Source organism: Mastigoproctus giganteus, chromosome 13, assembly GCF_048544385.1.
Source record: "Mastigoproctus giganteus isolate SK-2022 chromosome 13, ASM4854438v1, whole genome shotgun sequence".
Lineage (NCBI taxonomy): Eukaryota > Metazoa > Arthropoda > Arachnida > Uropygi > Thelyphonidae > Mastigoproctus > Mastigoproctus giganteus.
In genome coordinates this window covers 50563811-50576645 of record NC_143587.1, presented here as the reverse complement: position 1 = coordinate 50576645, position 12835 = coordinate 50563811, and the positions used below count along the sequence as shown (strand labels likewise).

The 12835-nt window shown below is 33.5% G+C and overlaps 1 protein-coding gene across 1 annotated transcript in view; it reads right to left on the bottom strand.

Annotated features, from left to right (window-relative positions):
- Positions 1-12835, bottom strand: part of Pi3K92E (phosphatidylinositol 3-kinase 92E) — a 251963-nt gene that overhangs the window by 80984 nt on the left and 158144 nt on the right. Inside the window, exons 11-12 of the mRNA XM_090388098.1 lie at positions 6196-6317; positions 2745-2888 (exon numbers count right to left, since the gene is read on the bottom strand). Coding sequence (XP_090244224.1) covers positions 2745-2888; positions 6196-6317 — 266 coding nt within the window. The remainder of the gene's footprint in view (positions 1-2744; positions 2889-6195; positions 6318-12835) is intronic.

The window sequence follows — 12835 nt, the reverse complement described above, 5'->3', positions numbered from 1 at the left end:
CCTACCAAGAATAAGTAATAACAATCTTCTCTATTAGTGAGGCATTACTTATTCGAGATAGTGCAATACATGGGCAACTCACTGTGAAGGATGAGCACAATATGAGATACAGATGAAACGATGCCTTTCACACTACTACCCTAGTTTTTCTTTAAGAGTTGTATGTGGTGTATGCTAGTATCATATAGATATAAAATCTTAAACTCTTAAAATATTATGCCTAGTTTCATTTATGTAAATAATAAACATTACAAAAATTTGGTCCCCGTTTTAATTGGATTCGTTTTAAATAGAATTTTCTAGAACCAATTATCCTCGAATAACAAGGATCCCCCGTATTTCATTTTTTTCAGTACATTATTGCCTGTATACTAATATTTTAAAACAACAATCCATATATATATGTGGCAAAAAAAGAAAAAAAAAAGTTATGTATACTTGTGGTCACCATTCCTTTTTTTTTTTTGTCCATTATGTTTTAATTTATAATTGATTCATTTATTTATGTCAGTGTTAACTCTGTTTACTATAATTTGTTTTAAGGTTAATTTGTATATATTTGCATTTAGTTTAGCTTGATCAACTGGTTGGAATAAAACACACAAGTTTAGTTTGCATTTCTTTTTTTATTTGAACTATAGAGGGTGATGGCCATGGCATATATTATACCTTTGAGCTCAGTTTGATATTTCTTTTTTATCTAGGTTTTATAGGGACATCTGTTAATGGCTTTCAGTATAGACATCATTAACTGAAATATAATCCTTTGGAACTCACAGTAGTGAATGAATAATTTTTCCCGTGAGTTTCTTGACTTTGTATTATTTCATTCATCCTTCCTTGCTTGCTTTATGTTCATTTCATTTACTGTGGGTGTTGGTTACCCCCTTTGATTGGTATGTAAATCTCATGTGAGTCACCTCAGGCAAGAGGTCATGCATTTGCACTATTAGGTATAGGCACCAATATTCAGAATTATTTAATTTCAATTTTTTTAAATTTAATTTTTTAATTAATTTATTCTAATCTTAATTTTCTAATGTAACTTGATAGACTGGAAGCAAAATTTGCACCTTGCCAAGTATGACTTTAATTGCTGTATTAACACATGGTATAACAATGTTCATATATTTCTATACCAATAGAATTTAAATGTCAATATTGGGAGGGGGGGGGGGCAAAAATAAAGCTAAATAAACAACAAAACCCACAATTTTCCCATTTTTCAGTAAAAGTAAAAGAAAAAGCAACGTACTTGGCATCAAAAACAGAATACATTCAAATAAGAGTAATGGATGCTGCCTTAACAGTTACCACAGTTACTACAGCAAAAAGAGGGCAGTGATCCATAAAATAACTGTCTATGCACAATAACATGAATGTTACAACTTGATTTATATTTCAAAATATGAAACAACAAAATTTTTTAAGCAAGAAGATCTAGAAGGAACTGTAGAGGAACAGTACTGAGTGAGGGGACAATTTCACTAAGTTAGGTATGTACATTCACTATTTCTTGGTTGCTGTTGAGTTTGTGTATTAAAAGTTTGTCTCTTGTGCTATCTCAAAATTATTGTACATAGTTCCATCATTAAAGCTTTACTGATGGTTAAGATATAAAAAGCATGTGGGACTGTTAGAAAAATTTCCACATATCAGTGAGGTCTGAAATGAAGTGTCCCCATCTTGTATAGGGTATTTGTACAGGACACCCCTGATTTTGAAGGCAACTGAAGATACCAGCCACACATCAACCATAACAGAGATCAAAAGAATCACTGTGGATGACATAAAGGAGTTGCTAATCTCTCACAGCAAGCCCATTACCAATAACAAACTGCAGACGTTAGTTCTCTGCATTGCTTTTGAAAAAAAGCAAGATAGGTTTTGACTATCAAAGTTCTTGAAGAAGCAGATTTATTAACAATTTGTGCATGAATTTATTGGAGGAGTATGATGACATTGACTTTTCACAACTAAGTAGTATGAATCAGGGGTGCAACTTTTTATGTGAATTCTGTAAACAAATTTTGTGTAGTAAAACATTGGAGCACGACAATGACTTTTCACAACTAAGTGCTATGAATCAGGGTTGCGACTTCTTATGTAAATGCTCTAAGCAAATTTTGTGTGATAATAATAATAAAAAAAAAAAAAAGCGTCAAACATGGATTAATTTTTTAATACAGGAAACAATGGAGCCTCATAAATGTTATATATTTCTAAGATTAGAAATAATTTATATATTTCTAAGGTACCCATGTGTAAAATTTGAACAAAATATGCATACAATATATAAAGCTTTTTGTCATGTTGTTTTTGCCATGTTCTATATTAAAAACATATTTTTGATTAATTTTTGAAAATTAAAGCTTCCTTTAGATCTTTCAGTGAGCAAATACAAATTTAACAACCATGCACTTCAATCTACACTTTGATTCAAGAATGCATCAGTACAGGAGCACTTACTGCATGAAATGTGAAGCGTGTACATCAACAGTTTGATTCCAGATGATGCACCAATGTCACAAAGTAAAGGTAATATATTTTTACTTTAAATTTTATATAAAAGTAGTAGTTTGCAGTAAAAAAAAAATAGTATCCCTGACAAATGCAGAGTTTTGCTTAATGTGGAACTGCTTTCATTAAGCATACTGCTCTCTTACTCTAGTTTTACTACAAAAAATACAACTAAATACTGTAATACACACATATGGATAGAAAAAAAGAAACATAGCACAAACCTCAAAAGCCAAAACAATCTATGTCCTATATGCTGATTATTCAATGCTCTTTCTAACAGGAACTCCACAAGGTCACAGTGCAGATAAGATTCATGTTTAAGAGCTTGAACAAGTTGCAGAAGGTACAAATATAAATCTTCATCACTATGTAAACAAAATTAAAATATAACTGGAGAGAAATAAAAATGAAGAGTTAATTTTTTTTTTAAATATCCAAACACATTGAGTACATTAACATTAATAATACATATACAGCTGGAAATAACATTTGGAAATAATATTGAAATAGATCTTTTTTTTTTTTTTTTTTTTTAAGTATGCAGAACCTGATCATATATAATACAGTCCATTCTGGTTATTTGGGATACACTGGGACTAGTGCATTTTGGCCAATGTAACAATTGGTTCCTTTACAATTGGTTCACTGTACAATCAAATCACGTTACGATGAACTCAACATAGTAAAGTACTGTTCACTATACGATGTGCAGTAAGCGCCGGCCATTGTGATCTCGTTTGCGAATTGAATTTTAATTCTATTAAATATTAAACAGCGATTCTAATTAGGGAAAACAGGAGGAATATTATTCACAAGCTATAAAAGCAAATATATATTTAGCAAAAATTTACCCTTTATTATCTTACCAATTAAAAAATTAAATGATACGTGAAAATTGGAAGAATATACATGATAATCGGAATAATTAATACGTACTGTAATATGTACATACGAACTAGTTGACATTTCTGTTCACTGACATTTGTGGTTGGGGGTTAAAATTCAAAACAGTAAAAAGATAAGCAATCAATAACAAAGAACACGGCACACACAAACTGCAAGTAACACAATATGCACAAGTGAGAACAGAGTAACGAGTTACGAAACAGAAAAGCCCAATAAACAGGTTACTGCTAATTGTTTTTATTGTTTTATGGTTGTGACTAGAATTTTGACCGAACCACGTAGTACCGTCAGAGACAATCGTAGGGAAATCTCCAGTGCTGCGGTCTCCTGCCCCAATTAAGCGAAGTAAACCCTGGCTATTTTCTCGATTGGTTTCTGTTTTTTAAGATTTGCCCCAAATAAACGGCTGCCCCAATTAACCGGTGGCCCAAATAACCAGAATCCACTGTATATTATCTGATACAATATATTATCAAAACCTGATAATATATTACACAATTATGGACAGTAAAAGAAAAGGTAACTTGTGGCAATTTATCAATTTCCATATTAAACAAAATGGTTCTCATAATGATATTATAAGCATATACAATTTGTATGGTTGCTAGAAAATGTTTTCTATTTTATTTTATTACTTTTTTTGATAATGGGAGATAATGTATCTTAGTCCAACAGCAGTCACTGGAAAATCTGAATTCCTCTGTGTGCATGAAAATTTGAAAAATTGGTAGAAAATAATTCAAAATTGCTCTTTTTTTGATGACACCTATATTTTAAATCATTTATGAACATAACTGTGAAAACTCCATATTCTATATTAAAAACATATACTTTTGATTAATTTTTGAAAATTAAAACTGCCTTTAGATCTATCAGTGAGCAAATGAAAATTTAATAATTGTGCCCTTCAATCTACACTGATTCGAGGAGAATGCATCAGTATCAGTAACTTGCTGCATGAAATGTGATGTGTGCACATCAATAGTTTTATTCCAGATGATGCATGAATGTCACAAAGCCAGAGAGCGTTACCAATTGGAGGAAAGCTTGCAGCAGTAAAGAGAGTGTGTGTGCTATCAATGCACATGTTGACTGACAAGCATATAATTAGGTTTAACTTAATCATGAATTTTTCCTAATTGTGCAATAATTTTTTTTTTTTTTTTTTTTTTTATGTGAACCCCAAACACAAGAGGTATTAGAACCTATAGTACTTAGTACCGTGCTTGGGTTAAATTCTAATTAACAGACATTTTCAACGACAAGTATTAGGAGTTTCAGTTGTGTGCACAATAGACGAAACACCAATTGCTAAAATGTTGTAAAATGAGGTCAAATTGACCCCGTGAACCTAATACAGGGTTAAACAACTAGAAAAACTAAAGCTATACTGAGAAACCACATGACAGAAAAGCCAAACTGTAAGCTTTGAAATCTAGGTATATTTTACAAAACTGAAATAAATTTTTTTTGATTTTACAAAATATAACTAAGACCTCAATAAAGCTTGTAATTTTGCCTTTACTCAATTGTTTAAGAGTTAATAACCATGTATGCACTCAATTATTAAAAGTATTATGGTAAATGGACTGTATATACACCTGTTATCAAATTACTGTTTCTAAATGCATTCTTTAACATTAAAAAACCCTCTTAGTATCATTTTTTAACCTTCTGAAGTGAAATCTACAATTGTTGCAAATCTGTCTCTATTTCTCTGACTAGTCAAAATTGGTTATGGTTCTGAATTTAATTTAATGAAGAGTTTATATGCTAATGAACTAGTTTCCAAATTTATTCTGTTTTAGACAACTAAGCCTTCACTGCAAGCAAGTGATTGTGCACTGACTCTGCACAGCACTCACAAGGCCAGTTGCTGTGGAAGATTAAAACCCTGATATTAAGTATTTGATGGATACCCACAAATTTCATTAACCAAATCAGATGTTACAAAAGAAAAATTTCTTCTCCTCACCTCTTGAATCACATTGCTTAGTGAAATTGTCACCAGGATTGCCAAAAGATACAATATGTAGATGTACTTTATTGGTAATAGAAAATAAAGGAAACAACATGTTCTAGTTTATACACTAATCCCTCATGAGAGACTGAATCAAATGATTAGGTCTCTCGTGAGGGGGTTACTGTATGGAACATGTCTTGCACGAGATCTCTTGTGAGAGACAACACATTCCACAAGTTTCTCATGAGGGGTAACTGTATATTTCAACACGAGTTTATTTGGATTTTGCTAAAAACAAATAAACTATGTTAAAATTGTTCCCTACATCCAGTTCATGAATAACTGTGTCAAAATAGCTTAGAGGTTAGTCAAACACGATTTTCCCTTAACAAAACCATGCTGTGTGTTCTTCAGAATGCCATTTCTATCTGAGTGTTGCTGGATACTTTTTTAGTCATTATAAATGATTACAGACATAAATAAGTTAAGTTGTTAGTGATAAACATTTCAATATTCACTGAAATGTGCTTCTCTGAAACTGCTCAATCATAAGTATAGCTCTCTAAAATTCAGCATCTCTCAATCCCCCAAATATGCCAAATTTTAAATAGTTTATTGTAAACATTTTTAAAACTAAATGCATTTGAAGGTTAAAATTAATCAAAAAGTTTTCATATGAAGCAAATATTAATAATATACTACTGATAATTAAAAATTAGTAATATTCTTTTATTTATATATATATATATATACATTAAAAAACTAGCAATGTGGATACACACTGGAAAACCCAATAAACACACCTCAGTTTTTTCAGGCATTTAACAGCAAACCGACGCACTCCATTATCTGCATATGCATAATCTAACAATTCAAGAGCTTTTTCTGGTGGTAGTTCAGGCCATATTTGAAGAAGTGATGTTATCTAAAAACCAGCACAGAAGAACCATTATTCAAATAAACAATTCTTAATAAAATTGGCCAAACTATTAAAACATTTAAATCCACATTTAAACATTTTTGACTATTAATGTGCCCATTATTTTGATAATTCTGTTTTACTATAGCATAATAGGTTTAAATGTTCAATATTATAATCTGTTTTTAGCAGATTATAATACAGACTGTTTCAACCCATTACACTAGTAGCTAAATTACTTATAATAAGCAGTAAATGCATTATCTAATAGATTTCAATATATATAAAAATAATTGATATAAATGATCCAAATTAAAATAATTTTTTTATTTCTTATCATAAATGATAAAGATAAAAATTTCACTATACCCTAAAGAACAGCAAACAATTCTGTTTTATTAACTCATATATCATTGATAAACTACACGAAATATTACTTGGTAGAAAACACATAAAAATCTTTAATACCTCTATAGCGAATGTTTGGAAATGTAACACACTAAACCTACCTCTGACTCACAAGATAGTGTATTCAATGTGACAGCAGATTTCTAAGTAATTTTGTTATGAAAATGCAAAGGGATGAAAAGCATAAATATGAATGTGACTTTTTTTTTACTGGCATATTAAGGAGTACAGGAATGTGAAACAGCTGTGGTGACATCATCAGGTGCTGGGGAGACCATTAGCTACAGTAGGCATGGGGAGACTAGTTTAATCAGTACCCAGCATGAAAAGGAAGTGCCACATTCTTTTACATAGTACACTGTTACACAGGTTTTGTTGAACAAAAACATGAAACCAGATTAAATTTTTATCAGCCTATAAAAGTTCAAAATGGCAATTAATATTTATCACAACCACAAGTGGTTCAAAGAATTCACTGAAGCTTATAAAAATTTGGCAAATGCACTCCATGCTCAGTGACTGATATGTCTCTAAATTGCAGACCACCCAAAATGAATGGTGACCTTATTTGAAATGTACATAATTATTTTTAATGGCACAAGAACTTGTTGCTTATATCCATGTTGTGTAGTTTGTTTCTAGAAGCATATGCTGATTGGCATGTTATGTGGGCTGAAAAACATGGAATAATTCATGAAGGAAAAATTCTATTTCTCCACATAAGGTCAGCTAACTACAGTGTGTGTTGTTGTTTGTTATTTGGTTTTTTGGAGCATTAGCAACTAAGGCCATATTGCTCCGGGATATGCGGTGGTCATTCCCTGACCTTCCCGCATCCTCCGTATTTGGTGGTGATGGGCTCAAACCCCAGTTTAATCAAGAAGCATGTGCTACGCACTGCTGCTCCTTCCCACCTGGCTACGGAGACGCGCGCGCGTGTGTGTGTGTGTGAGGAGGACCTTAGAAATTCCTCTGGTCATTGCAGGATTTGAACCCAAATCTCACCAAGTGAGTAATTACCATGGAAAGTAAGCTATCATGGAGGACTATGTGTAATGGACAGAGGATATAGATAGTAAGGGGTAAATCACCTATGAGGAGTTAAAAAATTTAGCCACATCTGTGCACATTACATACCCAATAAACTTTTGTTAGAAAAAGAACAAATGTTATGTTAAAACTCAGTCCTGTCTTATTTCTCACAAAAAAAAAAAAAAAAAAAAAAGAGTTTACTGCTACAATGCTCACCTTCAATAACACTCAAATTTCTACATAAGTTCACATATCTCTATTAGGGATTACCTTAACTTCTAATTTCTCTTAGAACAAATACTGTGCATCACAAATACTGCTTGCTCTGCATGGAAAAAAAAAAAGGGTTTTCTTTTTCACTCTTGGCATGACTTTTCTTCTAAACAACTACTCAATCTATACAAATCTCAAATCTGCCCTATAATGGGATACTGTTCCCACATCTGGGGTAGTGACCCCACCCAAAACCTCTGTCTTTTAGATTCCATTCAAAAGAGGGCAGTCCGGTTAATTAATCACCTGTCTCTTAAAAAACTCTCTCCACTCTCTGTCTCATAGGCATTCAGGTTTTGATGCATTCCTCTTCTTCTGAATTGGCATCTGAAATTCTCCTATTCTCTTCCAAAGTGCTGCAACCAGTAAGCATCCCCTTGCTGTCCAACTCCAAACTCACGGTACCAACTATTCCTCATTTATTTCTCCTATTTCTGTTTTTCTAGAATATCCTTTTTTATTTCCCGAAAGGTTTCCCGTACAAATATTTCCCGAAAAATTACCATTCGGTAATTCGGAAATACAGAAATTCAAGTATTTCAAGGGGGAAGAAGACTATGTTGAAAAATAAATGGGTTTTCACAACTTTCCCACATTCCTTCTATGAGAAGCTAGAAACTTTTAAACCTCCCCTTGTATATAGCTTAATCAGTTTAACTTCACTAACAAAAATTATATTATCTAAGTTATCGAAATGTCTCCAAAATTGCATTTGAGCTGCATATTGCTCCATGGAGGAGAAATAAAATTCAGCAGTGCAATGATATGCTATGCACTTCCCTATTTGTTGATATTTCTCCATGTCATGCATACTGACATTTTTCATATACACTAGGATTAACTTAATGTCTTCCCTAACTCTTTGGATATATTTTGTGAATATCAATGTGATATCTTCACAAACGTTAGGAATGATTATTAACCCTGGAGTGGTGGCTGGTTAGTGCAATGATTCATGAAAAAAGGCCCAAACAGACAGCAGAGCTCTCAAGTTTCTAGGAACATAAACAACCCTGGAATAGTGGCTGGTTAGTGCATGATTCATGAAAAAGGCCCAAACAGACAGCAGAGCTCTCAATGTGCTAGGACCATAAACAACACCACAGCTTGTTACAGGAAACTCTACATCAAAAAGAAGAAACTAACAGCAGCCAAATTTAGAGAAATTTCTAGTCAATGATGCAAGGACCCACTAAGGAAGACACCAGAAAAATGAGAGACAACACCAGTACAAACATCATCAAAGAGAAGATCTTAAACAAGTAAATATTCAATTGATCTGCATGAAAATGCTCACCCAAGATAACTGCAAATCCATTACTTAAGAAATCTTCAAAAAGAGACTCATTAAAAGTTTGCATACAAGAGTATCAAAGCCTAATTTAATTGTGGAAATATCCAATAATTTAACTTCACATTTTCCAGGAATGTAATCCCAGTATTAATTGATTACACAGTACTCTTTGAAAACAATAAGATTCTTTTTATTTCTGAATATCATAAATAACCATCTTTAAAATGCAGTTTTTGTAAGACACCACTCAGGATAGAGACTTTTACTTAACAGAACAGTCTCTGTACAGTTTACAAAAGAATTTAATATATTCATAAGTTATAACAAACACAAGCAGATGTTTCTGTTGGTAATTGTTATAACTTTCTTCCACATAAGAATATGTGATATTTTAAAATAACTACAATATATATTAATAATGAAATAACAAGTAACAAAGAAGTCTGAATGTTCAAGTGCTCATGCAGTTGCATTTGGAGGTTGAATTGCCTGCTCTCCTGTACAGTTCTTCATAACTATGATAAAATAAGATAAAGTTTACCTGAGGGCAGCATGTCATAGATCAGTGTTTCCCAAAGTGTGGTATGTGTACCCACAGGAGTACATAAAAGGATTTTAAAGGGTACACAGCAGAATTTTTTATTTTACTTTATCATAATTTTTTTAGCTACAGAAAACAATTCAATAAAATTTAGTACAGTGGGTTCCGCTTATAGGAATCACTGGTTAACTGAATCAAAACTTGAAAACCCAAACCCTAAGTGGTAAGCATTCAAGGAATTAATCGTGGAAGTTACTAAAAGTTTCATACCTATTAAGAAATATTGTTCAGGGTTTAGGCCAGAATGGTTATCAAATGAACTAATGAGACTCGTGACAGAGAAGAAAAATGCATGGGATGCATATAAGCATTATCAAGCATCTCAGAAGACATTATCAAGCGTCTCAGAAGCCTATGGCAGATATAAGCTAGTCTGTAATTAGGTCACAAAGGAGGTTAGGCAGGCGAAGGCAGATTACGAGAAATCCTTGGCAAAAGATGCTAAGAAAAACAGCAAGGATTTTTTTTACTTATATAAACTCTAAAAGGAAGGGGATGAATCTGATTGATCGATGGTTCGACTGTTGATGATCCTGCTCAGACAGCAAACAAACTGAATGAGTATTTTGCATCTACATTCACACATGAGGAGTTATTAAGGTTTGAAAATGGCAGGTTATCAAATTGTAGCAGGGTGCTTAATGATTTTGTAATAACTGAGAGCAAAGTGGAGGAGAAATTGTTGAAGTTAAACATAAGAAAGGCACCTGGGGATGGATGGGATCTATCCAGTTATATTAAAGGAGGTGGCAAAGCAACTAAGAAAACCCTTAGCCATAATTATGAGAGCATCCTTGGACTTAGGGGAGGCCCCAACAGACTGAAGATGTGCAAATGTATCCCCAATTCACAAAGGGGGATCGAAGGGTGACACGAGTAATTACAGACCAGTTAGTTTAACTTCTGTTTTGGGTAAAATAATGGAGTCACTGGTTAAAGATGCATTCCAGGATAATCAAGACAAGGCTGCAGAAATAATTCAGACACAGCATGGGTTTGTTAAGGGAAAGTCTTGTCTGACAAATTTGATAGGATATTATGATGTGGTTACAAAGGAACTGGATGCGAAAAATAATTTTGATATCATATATTTGGATTTCAGGAAAGCTTTTGACACTGTTGCGCATGGAGGACTATTGTACAAATTGGAGCAGAATGGTATTAAGGGTAAGTTGCTACAATAGATAAAAGAATGGTTGAGTGGGAGAAGACAGAGGGTGGAAATCAATGGTTGCTGCTCTTCGTGGACTAATGATATTAGTGGAGTCCCACAGGGTTCGGTGCTGGGTCCACTGTTGTTTTGTATATTTATCAATGATATTGATGAAGGTATATCAGGCTTAGTGTCGAAGTTTGCAGATGATACAAAGGTTTGCAGGGTTGTTAATGACAGTAATGGCAGTGTGCTACTGCAACAGGATCTAGAAAATTTGGGCAGATGGGTAAAGAAGTGGCAACTGAAGTTTAACATTGACAAATGCAAAGTATTGCATATGGGTAGAAGTAACCCCAGAGAAACGTACCAACTGTGTGGTACTACACTTAAGGTGGTAGAAAATGAAAAAGACCTGGGAGTAATTGTGCAGTCGGATATGAAGTTTTCTGAGCAATGCAGAAAGGCTGCCAGGGCAGGTCATGGGGTTTTGTCAATGATATATAGGAATTTTGCTAGCAGGGAGAAGGAGGTGATTGTCCCTATGTATAAGGCAATGGTCAGGCCACGCCTTGAGTAATGCACACAGGTCTGGAGGACTCATTTTAGGAAGGATGTAGATTTGCTTGAGCGTGTACTGAGAAGGGCAACAAGATTGGTGAGGGGAATGAAGGGATCCTCTTACCAAGAGAGGCTTAAGTTCTGCAAATTGCAGTGGCTGGAGATTAGGCACCTGCACGGCGATCTGATTGAGGTGTATAAGGCCTTGAATGGGTTGAGCACGCTGAATTCTGATGGGATCCTTCCACTTGTTCAGATTACGAACCTAAGGGGGCATAAATTCAAATTAAGAAAAGACAGATGTAGAATAGATGTGCAGAAATTTGCCTTTAGCCAGCGGATGGTTAATTGCTGGAACAAACTTCCATTTGTTGTTGTGGAAGTTGATAGGTTAAATAAATTTAAGGAGGAACTGGATAGGCATTTGGAGGAAATGGTGTGATTTTTTTTTTTTTTTGGCTGATGCTGCATAAGCTCATACACTTGCTTTCTTGCATCACATGCCACTACTACTACCCTTGTGTGTGTGTGTGTGTGTGTGTGTGTGTGTGTGTGTGTGTGTGTGTGTGTGTGTGTGTGTGTGTGTGTGTGTGTGTGTGTGTGTGTGTTTACTACTTGTTGTTCTCTCCCCTTTCTGCAAATGAACTCTACTGTGTTGCATGTATGAACAGTAACTGGTTTAATTTTAGAATGATAATAACAGCAGTCTTTTCAAAAAGCCGACTTTGGTTAAATTTTTACTAATTCTTTATTACTCAGTGAATGCAGTAAACTGTCATGTAAAACATTAAAAAAAATGCCTGGTATTTAACAATTTAAACTTCATTTAAATTTATACATTTTAATACCGAAATAGTAAATATTAAAAATGTGCTTTCTAGCCTAGCTAACATGCATACTTTAATTTCAGACTGGTACGAATCAAATCCACCATATATACATCTACACTGTCTTGTCAAAATGTTTGCTGAATTTTATTATTACTTCTATATATAATATATATGTATTAATAAAAGAATACCATATACTGTACCGTATTTGCTTTAGTCCAGAACCCAAGACGGGGTATGTCACTATTGTAAGTTTGAGAAACACTGTCACAGATTTTTTTTTTTTTTTTTTTGGCTGATGTCATATAAGCTTGCTTTCTTGCATTATTATATTATTATTAGCCATATGATGCAAGGAAGCCTGAGGCTTAG